Source organism: Amia ocellicauda, chromosome 9 (genome assembly GCF_036373705.1).
Source record: "Amia ocellicauda isolate fAmiCal2 chromosome 9, fAmiCal2.hap1, whole genome shotgun sequence".
In the NCBI taxonomy this organism is placed as follows: domain Eukaryota; kingdom Metazoa; phylum Chordata; class Actinopteri; order Amiiformes; family Amiidae; genus Amia; species Amia ocellicauda.
Window position 1 is genome coordinate 16,515,868 of NC_089858.1, and position 21,458 is coordinate 16,537,325.

At 43.6% G+C, this 21,458-nt stretch overlaps 1 protein-coding gene across 1 annotated transcript; it reads right to left on the bottom strand.

Annotated features, from left to right (window-relative positions):
* Positions 1 to 1,843: 1,843 nt before the first annotated feature.
* On the bottom strand, positions 1,844 to 21,140 carry tent4b (terminal nucleotidyltransferase 4B). Its single transcript, XM_066713461.1, has 12 exons — positions 20,351 to 21,140; positions 8,667 to 8,790; positions 6,446 to 6,492; positions 6,056 to 6,176; positions 5,714 to 5,821; positions 4,867 to 4,995; positions 4,457 to 4,670; positions 4,144 to 4,270; positions 3,877 to 3,980; positions 3,523 to 3,710; positions 3,027 to 3,170; positions 1,844 to 2,628 (listed from the first exon to the last, which is right to left on the bottom strand). The coding sequence occupies exons 1-12, from the start codon at positions 20,869 to 20,871 to the stop codon at positions 2,449 to 2,451; spliced, it is 2,007 nt and encodes a 668-aa protein (XP_066569558.1). The 5' UTR covers positions 20,872 to 21,140; the 3' UTR covers positions 1,844 to 2,448.
* Positions 21,141 to 21,458: the final 318 nt, after the last annotated feature.

Genomic DNA, 21,458 nt, shown 5'->3' on the forward strand with positions numbered 1-21,458 from the left:
CCCATTCCTGTCAGGCACTTCCTAATTAATGTCCGCTCATTCATTTAAGCAGTAATACATGGAGACTTATGTCAAATACCAAAACAAGCAAAAAAAATCAGCTCATGAGAACTTCACTCACACAAAGATGGACCCATTTTATTTTCCAGTGGGAGAAACTGAACAGGCGATCTTGAACACAGCAACATTGTGAGGGGCTAGTAGACACAACCACCAACTGGCATGCAACAATGTAACCATGCTCCCACCGTCAGCTCCAACAGCGGAATTACAATCTATAGCAGCTGCACCAGAAATGACACGGGAGATTTTAGGATTTTCCCAGCAAACCTCATTCTCTTGGCCCAGCGCTAGATGTGCATTATTTAAGAAACACCTTTCAGATACAGAATAAAGAGGGATCAACTCACTGTACTAAAAAAAAGGCAGTAGGAAAGCAGGTGATTTAATAAACCAATTTGTTGGTATATAGTAAGTAGTGGATGTCTTTTAGATTGTTCTCCATGAATAACCTTCGAGTTTAGAGTCTAGAATATATCAAGGTTCTCCTGCGGTGTGCAAGAATGCAGTTTTATAGTAAACTACCATACAAAACCTTTCGGATGCAATATTCCTTTAGATATTTTAGTTGCTGAAATATGACCACAAATGCACTTTAAAAAAATAAATACATTTCCCAGTTATGTAATAATTGTACTTGTTTTGATTTTATTGCATGTATCTTAACATATGTAGTAACTACATTTCAGGCAGATCAGTTTCAGTCCGGTTAATTAAATACTCTGTCTTTAGCAGTAAGAACTCCACATGGCACTGGTTAAAAAGCACTTAAAAACAGTTTTCCATTGTGTTGTAGTGCCACCTGTGGCCAGGAGAAGAAGTGCAGCAAGAAGCTCATACTAACTTTCATACCATTTTAGATGCAATAGTAACAACCTGACACTCTGCTCCCAGCAGTTTCCTTTCTAAGTAAGGGAGTAGACCTGCCACACATGAAAGACGGAGGGTGGGGGGAAAAAAAATAACATTCTTCCAAAGACTAAAGTGGTCACTCTTTCTGAAGTCACTTGGTCACTCACTTATAGTTAACACCTTTGTACATTTAGGGGGAAATTAAGATAATTACCAGGTATTAAAGGACAGTAAACACTGAGCACAACAGTTTCTGTCTTTCTTGTAACTCGTAGAGTACACTCTCCACATCAGGATTCCCTGTTAAACACTGAGTAAGAAACCTGCTTTCATATTATATATGAAATATACAAGACAGTTTCCCACTTGCTTCTTTTGTTCAATTAACTCAATGTCACAGTCTGAAGTACTCGTTCAGTATGTGAAAAAAGTAATAAAATACCTAGCGATCTTGCCATGTTAAAGCAGAGGTCTGGGTGCAACCTGGCACACGGGGTCTGTCTGTCCTGAGCCACAGTGCCCAGACGCACAGCTGCAGCCGCCAGATACATTGGATGCTGATGATTGGAGTTGGCAATAGAAGTGGCGCTTGGCTTTTCAACTAGCAGTCAAAACTTACATCTTTAAAATCTCAAATTAGTTATCATGTAAAAGTAATACTCAACATTTTTTTGTTGTTGGTTTTGTTCTTTTTTTGGTGTTTTTGTATTTTTTTGTGTGTTTTGTATGTTTTTTTGTATAAATGTATTTTTTATGACCGTTATATATACATAATAAAACCATAAATCCTATTGCAGACCCTCAACATAAAACTAAATCATGCTTATATTCCCATTCTTAAGGACAATTTCCTGTTTTGGATGTTAACCTTTTTTTTTTTTTATTATTGGGTTTATATATATATATATATATATATATATATATATATATATATATATATATATATATATATATATATATATATATATATATATAAAATGTATATATACTTTTTAGTACATTTTTTCAGTTTTTAAATTTTTTCTTCATTTTTAATGTTTTTTATTTTTTTTAGTTAAGTTTTTTTTGTCTGTAGTTGATGTCCTGCTTGATCGTTGGCTTCAGTCTTGAGGGATCGCTGTTTCAAGTCTCTGGTCTCGTAAGCCTGAGGGCTACAGGGTTGTGAGCTCCACAGAAGGGCAGTGTGTTCGTTTATATATATATATATATATATATATATATATATATATATATATAAAGAAAAGAAAAAAAAACTAGTTCCTTAATTCTGTGCAAACCCAGGAAGGATAAAAACCACTGGACAGATCAGACTTCTCTCCTTGTCCGCACACCTCGTCCCCTCTATATATTTTTTTTGTTTTCTTTGTTCGTTTGTTGTTTTTTTTTGTTTTTTGTTATTTTACTTATAAAAAGTCATTTTTCTTATATCCCATAACGAAGAAAAAAAAAATATTCTGAATAATAACAATCCTTTAGGAAAAGGTCCTGCAGCAGTTCTGGGACAGATTGGTCAAGTCTGAAAGGCAGCAGCGCCCCCTATCTGCAGAGGTCCTCGTGTGCCGCCTCCCGCTGGGGTTTCCTCTTCTTGCCACCGTACTGGTGATGCGTCTTGCCACCTTGCTGTGTTTTACTGCTCCCCGATACGCTCAACTGTCCAGAGCTCTGCTGCCCGTGAGTGCTTTTGCTCGAAGACAAGCGAAACTGTCTCGTTCCATGCTGCAACAACAACAAACAGGAATAATTACTAAATCAAATCCCTAACATTTTGTTTTACATTTTTCTTCAGACTAAAGGCAGGTTATGGTTCCTGGTGTGAGGAACAAAAATGTAAGTGCAATCTTCTCCCCCCTCCACATTAAACATCTGGTCTGGAAAATACATTATACTAGGGGTTCACTTGGGAGACCTTCATTACTCAAAATAGTGACATACATACTGTATAGTGACTACAACTGTTAATTACTGGGCATTTCAGACCACTTCAGCGTAGCATCTTGCTTATGTCATTGAAGCACCCATCAGTTAATAAAACTGATTCTTCCAACAACAGCGATGTAACCGACCAGCAATGTCTGCCTGCTGCTGTTCACCCCCGCCTGGCAGTGAAGACTCACCTTCCCCTTGTTGATGTTGCTGGCAGGGCTGCAGGAGGAATGGCTCTGTGCTCTGTAAGGGGTGGCTCCCCCTGCCGGATCTCTGTGGGAGCTGGACCCTCTGCTGAGGGGTTTCACAGTTTTACATGGGGTGCCGTCCGAGTCCTAATCAAACACAGAGGAAGGAAACTGAGGTCATCAACGTGTTGAAGGCAGGCAGGCAGCCAAGGCATCATTCGGATTGGGAACCAGTTCTGAGCATCAAATAGCTAAAATGCATGTTTAGTGTATTTATATATCTAAAGGTCTCTTATGAAATCACATTAAAATTAACATTGAGAGTGATTCTCACTTGCAGGTACAAATATAAAATGATTGCTTAGCTCCCGAGTAATCTCTTCACTTGTGGAATAACACCTGCAATGACAAACGTGCGTTAAGCGGAAGAAGGCGTGCTGGGGCCACCTAGTGGCCAGCGAGGTAGACGCAGCTAAGGGGCACAGATGGGAGCACTCACTGCGTCACTGGAGCTGGAGGCTGTGGAGGAGGGGGAGGAAGGCGAGGATGAGGAGGAGGGGGAGGAGGGCGGCCCGGAGGAAGAGGAGTGATTGCTTCGTGATGGCGGCAGCATGACCACTTCATCTGAGATGTTGTTGTTGCATTTGTCCAGCTGCTGGGGCTCCACCAGGAGCATCACGTCATTCCCTGTACAAGAGAAAGGCGGGCGGTCAGAGAGGATCTATGAACTGATTCACTCATTTGCTCTGAAGGGCTGAAGAGCGACCCGTGGGCCATTAACTGATAAAACTCCAGTGTCATTTCCACCACGAATTGTTTTAATTTGCTTATCGTGCAGTTGCAAACGTCCTACCATTAAAGGAGGAGTCGTTCTGAGACTGAGGACCCCAGTTCTTGGTGATCCAGTCCCTGTACTCCGCCACTTCCTGCGTCACGCGGATGATTCGGCCCAGGATGCTGTAGGGTAAGGTAGATAAACCAAATGCTTCATGAAATTTAGAACAGCACTCAACCAAAATCATTCCAATTTACCAACAGAAGTTCTCCAGACACACAGGGGCAAACAAATGAACGACAGGGGGTACAGGTTACAGGCAGAGGCACTTCAAAGAGGTCCCACCTTTCGGACTCATTGTTGGGGTAGTGCCTGGCGAGGGGGCAGACTGCGTGGCTGAGGATCACGTAGGCGTAGTCGAAGGCCTGTTTCACCTGCATAGCACCGTAAGAGCTGCGTCCCACGTCATTGCCTGCCGGGGGGAATGAAACGAGAAGGCGTTACAGCACATCCTCAGCGACACTGCCCTGCCACCCCAGTCTCTCACTGCACGGCACGGACGACTATACCAAACCACCCAATCAAGACTGCTGTACTTTTGTCTTGTTTAACAACCACCTGGTAATTACCATCATCTCCATCACCACACGGCTCTCACCTGGCTGGAGGGGGTCCTCGATGTACAGCATGGACGGCCGATATCCATCCACCATGCTCTTCTGAACATCGTCCTTGGCCACATAGGATCCCCCGTCCTTTATCCGGATGCCCGTCTTCAGGTAGTTGAAGTGTCGTCCGTAGAGCTCGAAGAATTCTATTAAAAGGACGCCGATGTTGGCATTGGGACTGCTGGCATCTTCCCTGTAATGCATCTGGACACACAAGACACACTCAGATGGATGGATGTCTTTTTATACATAAACACATAAATAAATGATGATTCTTCACCACTCAGACTATTCACTAATAGTGTATTGATAATATGCGACTTGCACGCAGTACCAATTATTGAATTTGTTGTATATAAAATGGCCATACAAGCTCAGTGCCGACTGCGATGGGACTCACCTGTAGGAAGCTAACCGCCATGAGGAACAGGCTATAAGAGCCAATCCCCCCTGTAAACACTTCATTCAGATCCCTTTGTAACAGGAACTGCTTCAGCACCAGCACCAAGTAAGGAAGCACTGGATATTTCTGTCAAAACAAACAAAAATAAGAATCAAACGCTGATTGACAGCAACCATCGGGACAGACCGTTTAAAAAATGTTAACCTTACAAATTAAGTATGTAGTGCTAGAACTCTTTAGACGCAGTTTTTATTTTTGTTTTGTTTTTTTCTCTAGATGTAAATATGCTTGTACGTTTCTTTTTATATGATGATGGTTTTAAATCAGTCTGGGACATGATCTGATGCAGAAAGCAGCTGTCGAATGAGCTCGACGCAGCAGAGCAATCCTGCCGTGCGGCAATCCAATCTGCAGGACTACAGCAGGCTTCCATTTCCTGGGCAGATGTGAAAATCATATTACGGCGCAGTGGGGCAGCCGGAGCCCTGCCTGGAGTCCTCAGTCTCCAGCACACAGCAGGTTCACGGTGAGCCGAGCTGCATCGCTGGCTGCAGGATCCTGTCACTTGGTTGCTCGGGGTGTACGCAGCAACACACAAGACAAATAATCCCAGCACCCCTGGAACACAACAGCTGCCCCGTCAACACTTGAGCAACTTTCTTAAAGATCTGACAAATCCCATCTGTGTGGGGGGTGGAGGACTAAGCACCTGCAATTTTATCATAGGACTTTATTTATTTATTTATTTATTTAAATGAGAATGGAAATCTATTCCTTCAGCCCTTATACAGACAAATGGGTCGACGACAACAGAGTACAAGAGAAAGGCTTCAATCAATGGCACCTTTATGAAGTCTTTGATGAGCATCGCAGCTTTCACCCCATTCTGCACATTGAAGCTGATATCCACTTTCACCTCAGTGTACGAGTCCGTCAGCTTGATAATAGGAACCTGCAACGAGGCGGCAACACGAGCACAATTTAGGAATAATCAGAATGGTGGTACATTTGTTTTAATAATAAACAAAAGGGAACCATTCAGCACAGACGCACACTCATAGAAACAGCTATGTATTCTTCACCCGGAGGGCATATTGGACTACTTTTGTCTTTTTTGGGGCAGCGGGGGGAGAAGTCAGATCTAACAGCACCAGGAATATAAACCGCAGTCCACAGCTCAGCTTACCGTAGCCTTGTCCAGCACCTTGACCGAATTCTCATCGGCCACATTCTGTTTCCGAAGGGCTTCTTCCAGAGTCCACAGTGGCAGGGTGTCCCACTTCCCGAACACAACCAGATCAATGTCACTGAAAAAATATGGAAGATCAGCAAAACCAGTCAGAACAGCAAGACCGATGACAGGGGACACTCTGAGCCTCACAAGACACTCTGACGTGGAACAGGCACATCGGGTCTGTCTAACAGCATAGGACAGGGAAAATAAGCTACATCACCGAACCCTTAGGCAAATCCCTTATAAGACACCATTCCACAACATTTAGTACAATCACTATGTGTGTTCTTAAAATAACATTTGGATCACCACAGTTTAATGCAACCTGGTTTAAAGACTCACCTCGTTGGTAAATACAGGTCTGTGCTAAAGCTTCCAAATATCTGAACCTGAAAAACAAAAGAGAATACATTTACACCAATGCATTGAATCAATGAATGACCTGACCCCAACCTTAGTCAAAACCACAAACTGAAGCAAGGTCCACAGAAATCTGCACCCCACTGAGTTTACTCAGGAGAAAAGCAACCCTGATCTAAAGGAAAGGCTAGGTTTACTAGGGGCTAGGGCTGTGCGATATGATGATATATATCGTATGACGATAGAAAAACGTCTATCGTTTCATATTATGCTATATCGTTTATATCGTGGTGTCGCAAATTGCAATCTTTACAGCAGTATTTTACATCATTTGGACGCTTTGCGTTCTTCCCGGTTCTTCCACACGTGCTGGATGCAGGTAGAAATGAGCATCAGAAACAAAGACAGACATGAGGAGAGAGAAGTGACGCACAATAACCAACACAACTTTAATACACAAGTGCACACGTTGCACCCCGCTCTCGTCGTAGGGCTAAACTCAATCTGCAAGCACCCCCACCCCCCTAATTTAGATTGATAACATTTGTATAAAAATAATAACTTTATTAATAATAAATTGGAAAGCAATGCAAACACATGCAGAAAGTATCATTTTCTTTTTAGTAATATGGTGAAGTGGTTCAACAGTTGTATTATTAATAATAATATTTTTTATACAAATTATATCAATCTAAATTAGGGGGGTGGGGGTTCTTGCAGATTGAGTTTAGCCCAACGACGAGAGCGGGGTGCAACGTGTGCAACGTGTTATAATAATATAACTATTTACTATGTACCGGTAAGCAGAATCTAAACACGACAGTCAGTGAAGAAATGTCTCCGTCTAGCAGATGTTAATGCGCCACTATAAACCCGGCTGTGGTAAATCTTCCTGAATCTGTACCTTTTACAGCACATGTGTTGCGTGATTACTATTACTTGTGTTATTGTTGATATGTGACAGTAAATCATAATGTGTATATTTATATATGTGCTCTGAGGAAGTTGAAACGTGTAAGCATTATAATGTTAACTTTTTCCTCTAATACATATTTTTAGATGGGAGCTGCTGTCCATCCTTCCTTGACCGGATAATTGTTCTATATAAAATCCCTGGGATAAGGCACCCCACATTCTGCATATTATTTACCATGACAGCCTGCATGTAGTATTTGTTAGTTTTGCTTATTGAAGGATTAACAAAATATTTGTTGTTTGAATGTCTTTGGTCTTATTTTGTGGCTTAATTGGATAAAAACAAGAAATATCAAGATATATATCATATATCGCCCAAACTTCTAAAATTAGAGAGATTATTTTTATTCATATCGCCCAGCCCTACTAGGGGCTCTGGACCTAACCCCATCCAGACCAAAAAGTAACCCTAATTTCATGACAAGACTTAATTCCTGTGCATAATTGTATGCATGTACATAGCACAACTAAATATAATATTATATAAATATAATGCAATAAAATCTAATTTGGCAACCTTATATTCCAAATCAGCATGTTAAGCTAGTGTTTCAGGCTGTACTGTAGTTATTTGTAAACAGTGTCCTCTAGTGACGTCTTAGTATAAACGCCTTCAGGATCTCTGGCGAATTGAAAGTAGCAATTTGGTTAAAGTTTTTAGACCTGATTTCACAACACCAGTCCGACAGGCTCATTCCAATTCTGTAAAAACAAGGACACACTCTCTACTCCCACACACTCCAGATATTTCAACAGCACACACAAACAGCAGTGTACATAAAGCATACATGCACAAACTGTTAGGATACCAAGGTCAACTGAAGTCCCCAGACTGGATTCACTAAACTGTTCATTAAAATTTTATGAAAATGCATTGTTCGGGTATTACTTGTTATACATTTGCCAACAGGTATGTAAACACCAGCACGTTGCACATGGTATTGGCAGCCATATCAGCATGCGATTTCACAGTCAGCTGGAAAGAGCCCACCTGGGAAACTCCACACAGGACCACCTGATTACATTACCAAATATAACCCTCAGGGGAGAGGGAGATAAGACAGGTTGTTAAATCTGTACCTTTACAGAATAATAATTCTGTTCTTAGTTTGTATGCAGCAGCAGGGTGACTGCAAACCAGCACCACTGGTGGAAACCTGAAACAGTCCCCCAGCACCCAACACCCAGTCCCCTCACTGGGAGGGCAGTCCCCAACAAACAGCCTTACGTCAGCACTGGGCCACAGGTCCTTGATCACGCCCTCTATCCTCTTCACCACCTCCATCCTCATCCTATCCTCCTCTGGTCGTGGCGACATGTACTCGTAGAAGTCTTTGATCTCCTCGTGGAGCCTGGAAAGGAATGGGAGAGAGAGAGAGAGAGAGGGAAGGGTTAGCAGAGCAGTCAGGGCCAGAGGCACAAACCACAGATGAGCACTGGTGAGGTCGATCTTGGTGTGCCATGGGAGTACTTCTGAATCTGAGAATCAGAGGGGCAACACTGTGGACCAAAATTAAAAATGGGGGAGACCACAAGCTGGATTGTTGTGAGTGCAGAGGCATGAAGACTAATCTTCAATCTTTGTTATTATTATTTTTTTTAAATTAACAGACAGTCATATTAAAATATAACAGTAAAATGGTCACGTTCATTGGGAGGAGAAGACAGGACAATATAGCACATGTGCTACATCCAGAGGAGAGTCACAGAAACCCATTTATACCACAGGCTCAGACACGCCAGCTCAGGACCCAGCAGCAGCAGAAATCTATTAGCCCTGCTGTATTGTAACTAAAAATCATTAAAGCAGCCATAGGTCTATTAATTGTCATGGTTTCTCCACTGAGTGTCAACTGGGAAACCCTGTGGACATCCAACCAGCTATCAGAATTACAATGATCCAGTCCGATGTTAGTCAGGCTTACACGGCTGTCATCTCCTACTTGCCACATAACTAAACAGCCCAGCTTGGCAGGCAGGAGGCAAACCGCAGTGATTGTGCCAACCCCATGCCTTTTCTTGACAAATAGACACAGCTGATAGGATTGTGGAAGTGAACAGAATATAGACATGTAAACATTGAAAACACAATGAGGGCGTTTAATACATCTTTATGTTTTAATCCATCTATAATGGATTTGTTTTTCTCAGGTTTTATCTGCAGTTTACAAATAAATACACATCTGTTTTTGTCATCTTTTGGTATACTCGTGTAAACAAATTCACACACACACACACAGTTCAGAGTCAACATTACAGCTCCCACCACTGCCCAGACCTCAGCAGTGGCTTCACTCCACATTCTACTGGCAAGGTCCTGTATGTTCTGTGCCACATTTTGCTGGAGGCTTTGCAATCAGTACAGAACGAGGTAGAAAAAGCAAACCCTGGAATGCCTTCCAGAGCGATATTTACTCTGTGAAGGCTAGCAGGTTGTTTATTTCACACTCACGCACAATTCTGTAAGACATTTACTAAAGCTTTTAATTGTGTTTATTTACGTACAAATGACTATTTATTTGTATATTTATTTGAAGGCTGCCAGGCATAGTAAGTAAATAAGACAACAAATGACATTAAAATCACAGTCAGAAGTGGCTACTGTAGCAACTGGAGCAAGCAGGTGTTCTCACAGTGAACTCTGCCGATTCTTCTAATTTGTATTTCAAAGCTGTTTATGTAAACTAAACCAGAACAGTTACTAATATCATTTCATATTTTTAGTTATCCCCCAGTAAAAAAAAAAGGCAATTTTCTTCATTTCTTGAGGCATGAGTTCATTAATATCACAAGGAAAGCGTGAGAAAATTCAACTCTTCGGATGTTCTGCCGAATCTCGGACAGTGAGTAAAAATTTGGGCACAGCTGACGTTTGATGGTTTTGATCGGGGTGCATTTACGAGCTTCCTGTCACTAACACCATGGAGAAGAAAGTTTTCAGGATGATTTCTGCCTGGAGCACAGCAAGCTTGGGATGATATAGGCTGGCTGCTCATAACAGATGCATTCACACTAACCACATGTGGCCATCGACGGCTGACAGCAGTTTTGCACAGAACTCCATAAACAAAACTGGGATCCAAAACCAGCAAAACTGCATGCATGAAACACCAGTTCTCAGAAGAACAAAGCACAACTTCCACAGCAGGGAGGGGGAGAAAAATACAATCCCATAAAAAGAGGATGATCTCGGTACACAGACACACATGCTCAGAGAGCGGAGTTATGAGCTCCTTCTGAATGCAGCCCCACCATGATGATCTCAAAGCTCATTATAACTATTAGCACAGCTGTCACTTTCTCCATGCGTAACTGAAGGAAGCACTGCAAACCTCCAAGAGACTGCAGAAGGGTCAAGATGTTAGTCAGGCTTGTTCTCATGGCTCTGAGCATCAAGATGCTGCAATTTTTCCAAAAGCGCTGTGGGGCGGAGGGCCTCCTGTGAGCGGCAACTTCTCGGGCCTGATGCTGGTGGAATAATTAAACCACTGCTGCTCCAGAGGCAGGAGAGTCACGGTGCACGCCTGCGCATCTTCAAACGGTATTGCTCAACACGCATTAATCACTGTAGTACCGGAGTCCAAGGTGCACTGAGCACTAACACCGAGATCATTAGCCTGCAGCCCTGACAGAAACACCAACGCTTGACAGTGCGCACACGGTCTGAACATGTCCCTGCTGCACCAAGCTTGCCTCAGGTGTGTATCAGTGTACCTACTGGTCCCAATTCACACAAAGCTTTCTACACAAATAGGCTTTTACATATATATTTTAAGTTGGCAAAGCATTACAATATCACAAAACTGGATCAGTTACTTTTGAGCTTTTATACAATGCCCTGTTCATTTTTTTCCACCTCAGTAATCTCTACTACACTTTGACGCACAGAACTTAAAACACACAGGTGTCTTTGGCCAACAGCAGAGGAAGATGGCCATCTAAAAGCTCAGACACCTTGTCCATCCGTAAGAGTGCTGCTGAGCGAACACAGGAGATCGGCCAGGTGTGAAGGGAACAGGGGAACGGTTAAGGTCTAACAAATTAATACCTGGGCTGGGCCCTGCATTTGAAACCCACATAAACAGTTAAAGACCATTTTCTTTCCACATTACCAGAAGCAGCTGTAAACAGTTTTGTTGCCTGCGAGGACACAATGTGCGGTCGTGTCGCATCCAAAGATTTGAGGGGAGGGGTTGTAAACGCATGTAAACACAATGGAATAGATTTAGGGTTAGCAGAGGGGCTGCAGTTTAAGTCAATACGCCTGGCGTGCGCAGTGTGCTACTCTAACTGTCCAACAAGCAACGTATTTACTTTAACTGACTATTTCACACAATAATGAATACACTGTATAAAATCCATCAAAACTGTCAAATTAATTTCTATGCAATTCTCAACTCACAGCTGTCGGCAGAATGTCACCAGCTCAGAAGATCTGGAGTTATGTTGCATTTCTGTAACTATTGTGGAAGTGTGCCACGGCTCAGCTACTGCCACAGACACACATCCATTCTCATTACATGAATACAGGGCCCCTCTGGACAGCGGAACCCCACCACAGCCAAGGCTGCACTACTCCGATGCTCTGCGTCCGAGGTGGGGACGGGGACGGGGGCGGAGGCAACTGTCCGGCAGCGTATCTCATGGCCACACGACTCCAGGAAGCACCTTGAGGAGGTTGGCGATTCATAGAGCCAGCCGGCTCTCAGTTGCTTCGACATAAAATTGGGCACAGGGCCATCGGCATGACAGCACACGCAGGCTCTGCGGAGGGAACCTGACAGTGTTGATCTGGGCCTGAGTAACAATCACTGCAGAGGGGGCTGAGAACGGGAGGACAGGGATCTGTGAGAGCAATCAGCACGTTCCCAGTCCCAGGAGAGGCTGATAGGGCTCAGAAGGGCTGGGGACATAGCTGCGGATCGCATTCAACATGCTGCACATGTGCATCAGAGGGGAAGGAGCCATCTCAGCTTAATCTGTGCTGGATAGCCAGGACAGACCATCTAAATGGCAGGCGACAGCAGGGACAACCACACACTGCTGAGGAAACTTGAAAGAATACAGAGAAACCATTTCAAAATACACCAATAAGAAACAAAAAAAAAACACACAGCAAGGTCTCTCCCCTCCCCCACCTGAGGAAACGCTGTTGGTATCAGTTTCGTTTCAGGATCGAGTAGAGGCAGGCAAATGAGTGGGAGAACAAGAGCAGCCTTTTAATCGGGGAAGGCATTCATGCTGAAAGGCTCAGACTGCTTCGTCTGAAACCCGTGCTGCCTGGGCTCTCCAAAGGGGAGAGCAGACAGAAAACAAGCTCAATGCAGAAATTGAATCTTGAATAAAACCACAGATACACACTTTTAAAGCTTAACAATAGCAGCCTTTGACAAAACTAATCAGAATTTAGTCCACACCCTTGATAAGATATTCAGCTGTAATAACACCTTCAAAGCATAAGCATTTGACCCAAGAATTGTATAACCAACATCCATTTGCATTCGGGGGGGGGGAAACTAAAACAAAGAGGCAATTCATTGAATACCTGCTTCAGGCACAGAAGGAATGCATACAGAACGTATTTGTGATTGTTTTTGTGTCTTTCCATGTGCCAGGCCTGAAGAATCAACTGTTAAGAATAGCCTCCATTGCACAGCAATAGCAGCCTGCTATAAATATTGCAGGAGAATCGGGGACAAAAATAAACTGCTCTTCCAAGTCTCAGAGCAATGCCCAAAACAGCAGCACCATCAGACACCGCACAAGAGATGCAGGATCCAGGGGTACGCTGTCAGGTTCCCCTGGGCTGAAATTTTTCTCAGCCATGTCATTAGCAACTCTTTTGACCTGGGCCCCAGTGTGTTCATAACTTGCCCTCCAGTAGCACACTGGTGCTCATTGGTGTGTACCTTCATGCTGTGCAGCTTATATCAGTGTTTTCCTTAGAGGACTTGGGGTAGAAATGTATTGGAAACGTTGTTCTGAATTTAAATATTGTGTTCAGGGTAAGAGCTCGACCAATTTAACGGGCTACAATCCCACCAAATGCGCCTGTTCCTGAACGTCTACACCGGTGAAGGTGATGGTTCTGACATGGTTGGGAAGATCACAAACTGTTGAATTTGAACTTGTAATGAGGAATAACGCTCAACAATCCTCGAACAAGGACCGTATTTTACAGGTTCTCATTCTCAGCTTCATGGCGAGGTAAGTAGCAATCGTTCCAAGCCGTAAACAGTATCTGGCGCCCGCGGCAGCTGTGGTCTAAACCTTATGTTTAGTCAAGCAATAAAAAGCTCCCAGCATTCCACCAGCCGAAAAACATCTGGGGCCAATGTGAGCTCGCTTGGCCTGTAAACAGTACCACACTTCACATTCAGGTCCGTCTTGAAACAGCATCCTGTCCGAACGTATAAACAGTCAGCAAAACGCACAGAGGTGATCCGATACCGAGTTCTACAGGTCTGGGTGAGCGACTCAATTACACACCTGACACTGACTGACATCAGTCAAGGCTGCGAAAGGTGGAGGCTGCTTTCATACATCACAGAAAAGTGCTTGTTCCCAGTCTATGCAGCTCAAGCTCAAGATTATATTATTTACTGGTCTGTAAGGAAGGCTGGTCTGCTACACTAGGAACTGCGAAGTCTGTTGCACTCAAGATTCAGGATGTAGAAATCAGTCTTATCACTGAAAACGGAACTTTTCAAACAATCACACAGCGACTGCTGGGGAACCAGGCTTTTCTCCTTTCCGATTGGCGACGCTCTCGCATGGTTTTGTTTGAACAGCACTGAAGCCACAGTCTAGCAAAAACAATGCAATGCAACAAGATTTCCACTGCCTGTAAATCTCAAAAGATGAGAACTTCAGGGCTGGCCAAATCACTTGTGTGGTAGTCCAGTGAGCTACACAAAGGTAGACTATGATAGCACACATTTCTCATTTATGAATGAGGGATGTTCGTAGTTTAGGCCTACAGTTTAAGCATTAAGCATTTTTTTTAACCAGCTAAGACATTTCATAAATTAGACGGCACTGTCAGCAAAACCCAACACAATAACCAATCAGACCTCACGGTTCTGTTTAGAGCAGAGCGCTAGCAAGCTGCCAATGGGTATTAAGTGTAGATGTCACCAACACATTACAATGATTTATACAATCAGAGATTTTATAGTATCTCTGAAACAATCCATCTGTAACAAAGATATATACAAACACATATATATTTATTGCCTGTACTGGAAACTGATAAAAAAAAAATAAAAAAATACATCATAGTTGGAAGATTATGGTTCTGTAGTCTGGATCACATTTGTGGCCATCCAGACTACCGAGTTGCCCAGTAGCAGCTGCCATGCACAGATCACATGATGTCCGATCAGAAAATCCAGTATACGCTCCTGTTTATTTTAAGTATAGCCTTGAACTGGGTTTGAACCAAGACCTGTTCCCTTCCCCTGCCAAACGCATCTGCAAAACAATTACACAATGACTCAAGAGAACATTTGTTCTCAATTTTACACCAATATATGCGTTTCCTGAATTATGGCTGCCAAAACTCCTACAAGTCTCACGTGTAGTACTGCACATGAGCGGCACTTTGGCAGAAATGTTATTATTTTTTAACGCATGTAATGTTGGTTAAATACATTCAAAATGGCATATAGTCATCCTCTGTGGGTAATAAGAGGATCGTATTTAGGGAGTATAAGTTGATTCACTGAAGAGTTTCCAAACACATCTGCCAGCAGGAGCCCTACCCAAGGGCAGGCTCATTGAGGTGACCGTGCGGAGAGAGAAAGAGGTGTATGTGGATTAGTAAACAAAATCGGCAAAGTAGAAGTAGTATATATTTTTTTTATTGTCATGATAAATACATTAGGAGCAGACCGGGACTGTGTGTCCCTCACAATGTGGGGGTGTTCTCAAATACAAGGCCCTCAGTGGGCCACAACTGCCTCAAGAGTGGGCTGATAGCTGTCCACCCTCTATCACTTCACGACACATTTTACCCTCTAAAACCACCAAACGAGAACCCCAGAAGGCTAACTCCATCGCTCTGCAGGGTGTGCAGTCTCACTGTGATACCGAGGCCTTGTGTAAGCAGAGGCCGCAGAATGATCCCCGTCGCCATCCTCACGTTTATATCACATAAGCTCTCGCAGAGCTTATACTTGAAAGGATTTTCCAGGAAACCCAGAATGCAGAAAAAGATTAAAAACACATTCCATTCTGTGGACACACAGCAGCTGAGCTGCGAGGCTTCCCCGCACGTGCTGGGGGTTATTTTTTGCCACAGCTCTCACGAACATAGCATGCCTAGGACCCGCTCTCATATGCAGTATCTGACACTGGGCAATTCAGCTACCAGCCTGGCAGTCACCCAGGCTAGGAGAATTAACACCTGGACCTGAAACCGATATTTCTGCGATTAGCATTTATCACCTCTCCTCACTACACTCCTGTTAAACCCATCAGACAGACTAGAACGGCTCAGATACCAATTACTTGGTGTGGAATGGGGCTTCATAACAGGATTACAGGAAGCGCCACAGGGCAGGAGAAATGCTTTCCTGCATAACTCTAAAACTATGTGTTTATTTTGTATTGCAATGAATGCAACGAACAGAAACAACAGGAGAAGTAACAAGTGTGACTCAAAAGCCTGTATTCATTTATGAAAGTTCACTTCCAGAATTAACTTCTGCAGCACCAGTAAGCAAGCAATGAAAACATTTCAGAAGTGCAGTAGTATTATAATAGGTCTCGCACTCCCATACGTGGAGCTGGAATGCACATCAGCCATGTGTCAAAGAGGTGTGCATTGTGAAGTGGAGAAAGGTCCTTGAATTCTCCGAATACAGTTCAATACAACAGCCCCTTAATAGTTTCTAAATGTTACATTTGGCAATATATCCCTCAAGGTTAAACCTATAGAGTAGCTGCTTTGTTTGTAGGATGCTGCACTTGTGTGTGGAAGGATGAGATCAATATATAATTACTTAGGTTGCAAACTGTGCATCAGGACCCACATGTCTGCACATTGTCCCAGTGCAGGGATCATCTGAAGCTTTCCTTGCAAGTCAGTCTAGGTCTGCAGTATGTCTTTGCAGAGGAAGGGGAAGGTGTCAGAGACTGCACAGTTGCACTTTGTCACAGCAGAATGAGGAATGGCAGTGCTATGCCCTTCTGCAAGGCCCATTTCTGTTAGCAGAAGTGCACGTGTCAGAGAGACCACTACTCCTCTCCCCTGATGAAACTGGATGGGAAGTAAAAAGGCAATTGAGGTCAAAGGCCTGTGAAGGACACGGCAGGGAGAAAGGGAATGCAATGACATGCACAGGTTTCTTTCCCTTAAACTTTACCACACTAAAAACCCAGTGTATCTATACTCAAAAGCTTAATACAACAGGAGCCTTACAATACACTATTTATAGATCAACACTTTCAATCTAGCAACTTTGTAAATATTTAATTGCTCTCTGTATTCCCATTGTTAGTCAGCTTCTATTGTCAGGTTATGAGGGCAGAGCAGCTTCATGGCAGAAATACTTTGCATTGCAGTTCTACTAAAATACACCCTTATTACTTCATTACTTTTGTTAAACAAAAATATATAGGCAGTGGCTGGGAGCAGTCTGCACACTGGGTAGGACACTGTGAAGCCCTGGTGTGGCCCAGAATGCAATGCAAAAGCTCTCGCAAACCAGCGCCATCAGCTGGGATTCTCAGAGGGGAAACCAAGCGAGAACGACACAAAAACAAAACATTTTATTGCCTCATAGGGAAGCATTTATCTTTCACAACTCTTCCTCTTTAAACTTCCACAAAGAAAAATAAATAAATAAAATCTCCAGTGCAGAAGGGCTGGCAGGCTGTGCAGCTCTACAAAGCGTGTGATCAGGTTACACGAGAGGAGGGGCAGCGGAGGGCGGTCCCCTGTTTGTTTTGGAGAGCAGGGCTGGGACGTGTTCAGCGTGTACTGCATGTAAACAATTTCCCCATTCGAAATCTGCGGGCCTTCTATCAACAGCCATGTGTTCTTCTAGCCCTTCTTCCCACAATCTGCATCGCCCCTGACAATAACACTCTTGCTCGAAAACAAACTCAACCTCAGAGAAAGCCCTGCCATACGAATGCTGTTTTCTCATTTTCTTTCCTGTCCTGGATAACTATCACACATTCAGCGAACAGTCAAATGCTGTTTTTCTTCAAGCACCTTTTCTTGCAACGAGACAACTTATTTTGTGACCAATGCACATTTGAAGTGGTCCAGGGGCTGGCTTAGCTCACCAAGAGACACTGAGTAAAGTTTCTCTCGGTGCACAGCTGTTTGTAGGGGATTGGCTGCGGCTGGCTACGTGTGAATACAGAAAACACCTTGAAGCTAAAAATTGTGAGTGTAATATTTCACAGCAGTGTCTTGTTTCCAACCTGGAGGGAATTTAAAATAATGTAATTAATAAGCTGCGTTTCATTCTACCATAGAGCAGGGAGCTCAGAGTCACTCAGGGATGGCAAAAGCTCCTCTCGCTGTCCCTTCCAATGAAGCTGTCCTTTTCCCAAAAAGCAGTGGTTAACATCAGCTAAGCAAGAAGGGCAATGAAAGAAAACAGTGAAACTGTTTAAACACATCATAGCCTGTTGTAATGATTCCAGACCCTTTCTGAGACCCGTCCAAACCGTACATCACAAGTTTACACTTCAGTAGTGGGAGAATCACACTGGAATGCACCTACATAAACAGTGTGCTTCAGTATTACTATAAATGTGGATCTGCCCCCGTCCTTCCACAAGCCTAAGGCTCTGCATGTTGCAGCTTATATTAGTTCTGTACACCTTTTCTGTTCTAAAAATATCAAGGCGCTCACTCTCATGGCTTCAAATTCCCACAGGCAAAATGAGTGTGGCTGAATTTTAATTATGTTATAATCATTGCTGTACGGATTAAACATACTACTCCCTTTCAAAACAAACTTTAGTTTTTTTTATTTAAAATTAATTTCACATACAAAAATAAATCAATTAACACATACTGATGTAACCTGGTGTGATTGAAAGACTGTGAAGATGCAGCTGGCTAGACATTGGCAGTCCTCCTATGTAGGACAGGCAAACCCTGAGAACTTCTAAGTCCATTACAGATGAACTGGGACACTTCACGCCACACCTGACTGTAAACACAATAAGGATCTAACCCAGCTAGGGTGTGTCAGAATTAGTGATGGGTCACTTTTTCAAATGTTCAGGAATGGTCTGTCTGATTCATTGGACTCTGAGCAAATAAATCAGCTTCTGATAGGACAATTCCCAACAATTCAGTGGCCGTTGATTGATTGTTAGCCATATATAATTTACATAAAGTAGTTGTGCTAGTTTTTAGTTTTTTTAATATTTTGCTGCTCTGTTAATGTTGCCATTACTGACATTTAGACATACAAAAAAACGTAACTTTTAAAATGGTGTTCTACTTTGTAAATAAAATATTGGGAATTTCCATGTCTGTCCAGACCAATGAAACAATTGTAGGACACACAAACCAAGGCCTGCTGTTACACAGAAGAGGGCTCCTATATGATCTATTCATTAATTATTGCTCTATTATTGTCTTATCCATTCAGCTTTCTGCTGTTAAAAAAATAATTTAAAATATCACCTTTCACACCTGACAATGAAAATGGATGAACTATACCGTTTTATATGCATCTCCGTTTTATTGTTGTTTAGATAAACTACATTTAACGTGCTTGTGAATTAATTGAAATGCCACACTTGCTACAGAGACAGATAGTTAAAATAGCTGGTAAATACTCGATTACATGTCAAAATAAAACAACCCCCAACATTTCATTAAGATGCTGGAATACTACAGCATGCAGACAATACTGCAATAGTACACAATATTTCCAGCATTTAAAATAAATTACAGTGCAGCAGGAAATTAAATATAACAAACAATATTTAAGATAATATAATTAATAAGCGTAACAGTGGCAGCAGTAATATTTAGGTAATATGTGATTGCCACATGTGTTCAAGAGAGCTCGGGGTTTCATTTGGTAAGCGTGCTTCCAGATCCCAATGACGTCACCAGAGTATTTTTAACAAAATTAAAGCAAACGCGTGATCGAGCTCTCCCCAAAAACACAAGCACCCCTGTGCACCCCCTAGCCCTGGCTCGACCCTCACTCCTCCCCAGCCCCGACTCCGCTCCCTCTGCATCCTCCCGATATCACAGCTCCGGGAGAGCAATGGGAAAAGTTATTTGAAAGAAAGTGCTGGAAGGTGTACTAGAGTATCACGATCCTCCCCCGACTGCTGCTAACCAGTAATCCATTCAGTAGGAACCGCTCTAATCCGCCCGACATTGAGCAGTGCCAAAGAAAAAGCACAAATCAGACGGTCGATAACACGCCAGTTAGAAAGAGATGGCCCCTATCACTTGCCATACACCCGATTAATCGAATAAGAACCTGCGTGAGAAGAACATTCCGAGGCGATTATGACAGCGACTTCGTTTCCGCTCTAATTAAACAAGATGTTGAAGAGGACGTCCAACACCATGTGGACACGACAAAACGGACACTACACACCTCCAATATACTGCATGCGTCTGTAGCAAAACAATAAACTCACTTTCGGTGTAGACAAGAAACTCGAGACAGGTAGTGGCCACTCCACCAAGGTCACAAACCCAGCCGAGACGCAGCTCGGGTCGCAATGTCAGTCCTGGTCTGGTGAATGCACACCATCAGTGCTGCTTAGATTAAACGTAAGCAACCATCTGCCGGTCGTAAGTTAAAAGCACTTGCCATGAAAGACATGCAGCTACAGAGTAAGTCTGGTTAATGGGTGCCGGAGCCTAGGCCACTGCCGGGGAGCGTGTGTCCGGCTGACTGCTGTACTCACCCCAGCAGCCCATCCGAGTAGTTGCGACTCTTCCAGGGCGTCCCGGTGAAGCCGCCGCCGGCCCCGCCGTCCAACAGGCTGCTGTTGAACCCGAACGTGCTCGCCTTGTTGTCCCTTTTCCTCTTGTTTCTCAGCGCCAGATCCGACACCTCTCTCCAGGCACCCCCTCCGATACCACCGCCGCCCCTCCCGGTGGGCCGGTTGTTGTGGTTGTTGTTCGTCTCCAGGGGTAGAAAGTCCCGCTGCTCCATCGGATCGCCGTCGGCCCGAGGGCTGGACATGCCCGGATCCCGGGTCTCGCTGCTGCCCGCCGGGGGAGCCCCGTTCCTGGTGGCGTTCGCGTTGCCCGCCGCGCCGTTGCTGCTCGCTTTGGGACCCGGGCTGGCCGCGCCGCTGCCGCCGCTGTAGTTGTTGTTGAAGTACAGATTGCCGAAACCCTGCGTCGTCTCCCAGATCTGCATCCACAGGCTGTTGGCAGGACCGAGCTGTTCTGGTTGAAACCAGGCGATTCTCGGATCCATCAAACGGCAATACGCACCGCCTCCCCAGCCAGGCTGAACCCGTCGATACAGAACAGCGTTTTACCTTCCAGATGGATAGAGATATAAATATATACTGACGAGAACAACCGTGATCTCCCTCTAACCGAAACACTACATAGAAGGAAATAACCGAGAAGCAGGAAGAAAGTAGTCAATATTAAAATTTAAAACTATAAGAAAAGTTCGGTTTCCCAAATAATCCCAGAGCTCAAACGTGCAGCTGCTGCTCTGACCTGCTCGCCTCGGGAGCTTCAATGGCGGAGCACGGCGCCGCACTGCGCAGACTCGCACGGTGAGGGGAGGGGACGTGGGTGTGGCCAGAGGAACTGTTACGCAACAAACACAACATTTTTTTCTTGTTACGTAACGAGGGATTGATAAATCTGTTTTGGCAACGAGATAGGGGGGATCAGCAGTTACCATGATATCATTAATTAAACTTGCCACTGTCTTTTCCCCAACTCTCTATATTATATAGACCAGAGTTTGTTTTGTGTCAATGTATATATATATATATTTTTTTTTTTGCTGGTATTTTACTAGTGTGTTCCCAAAACAGTAATATG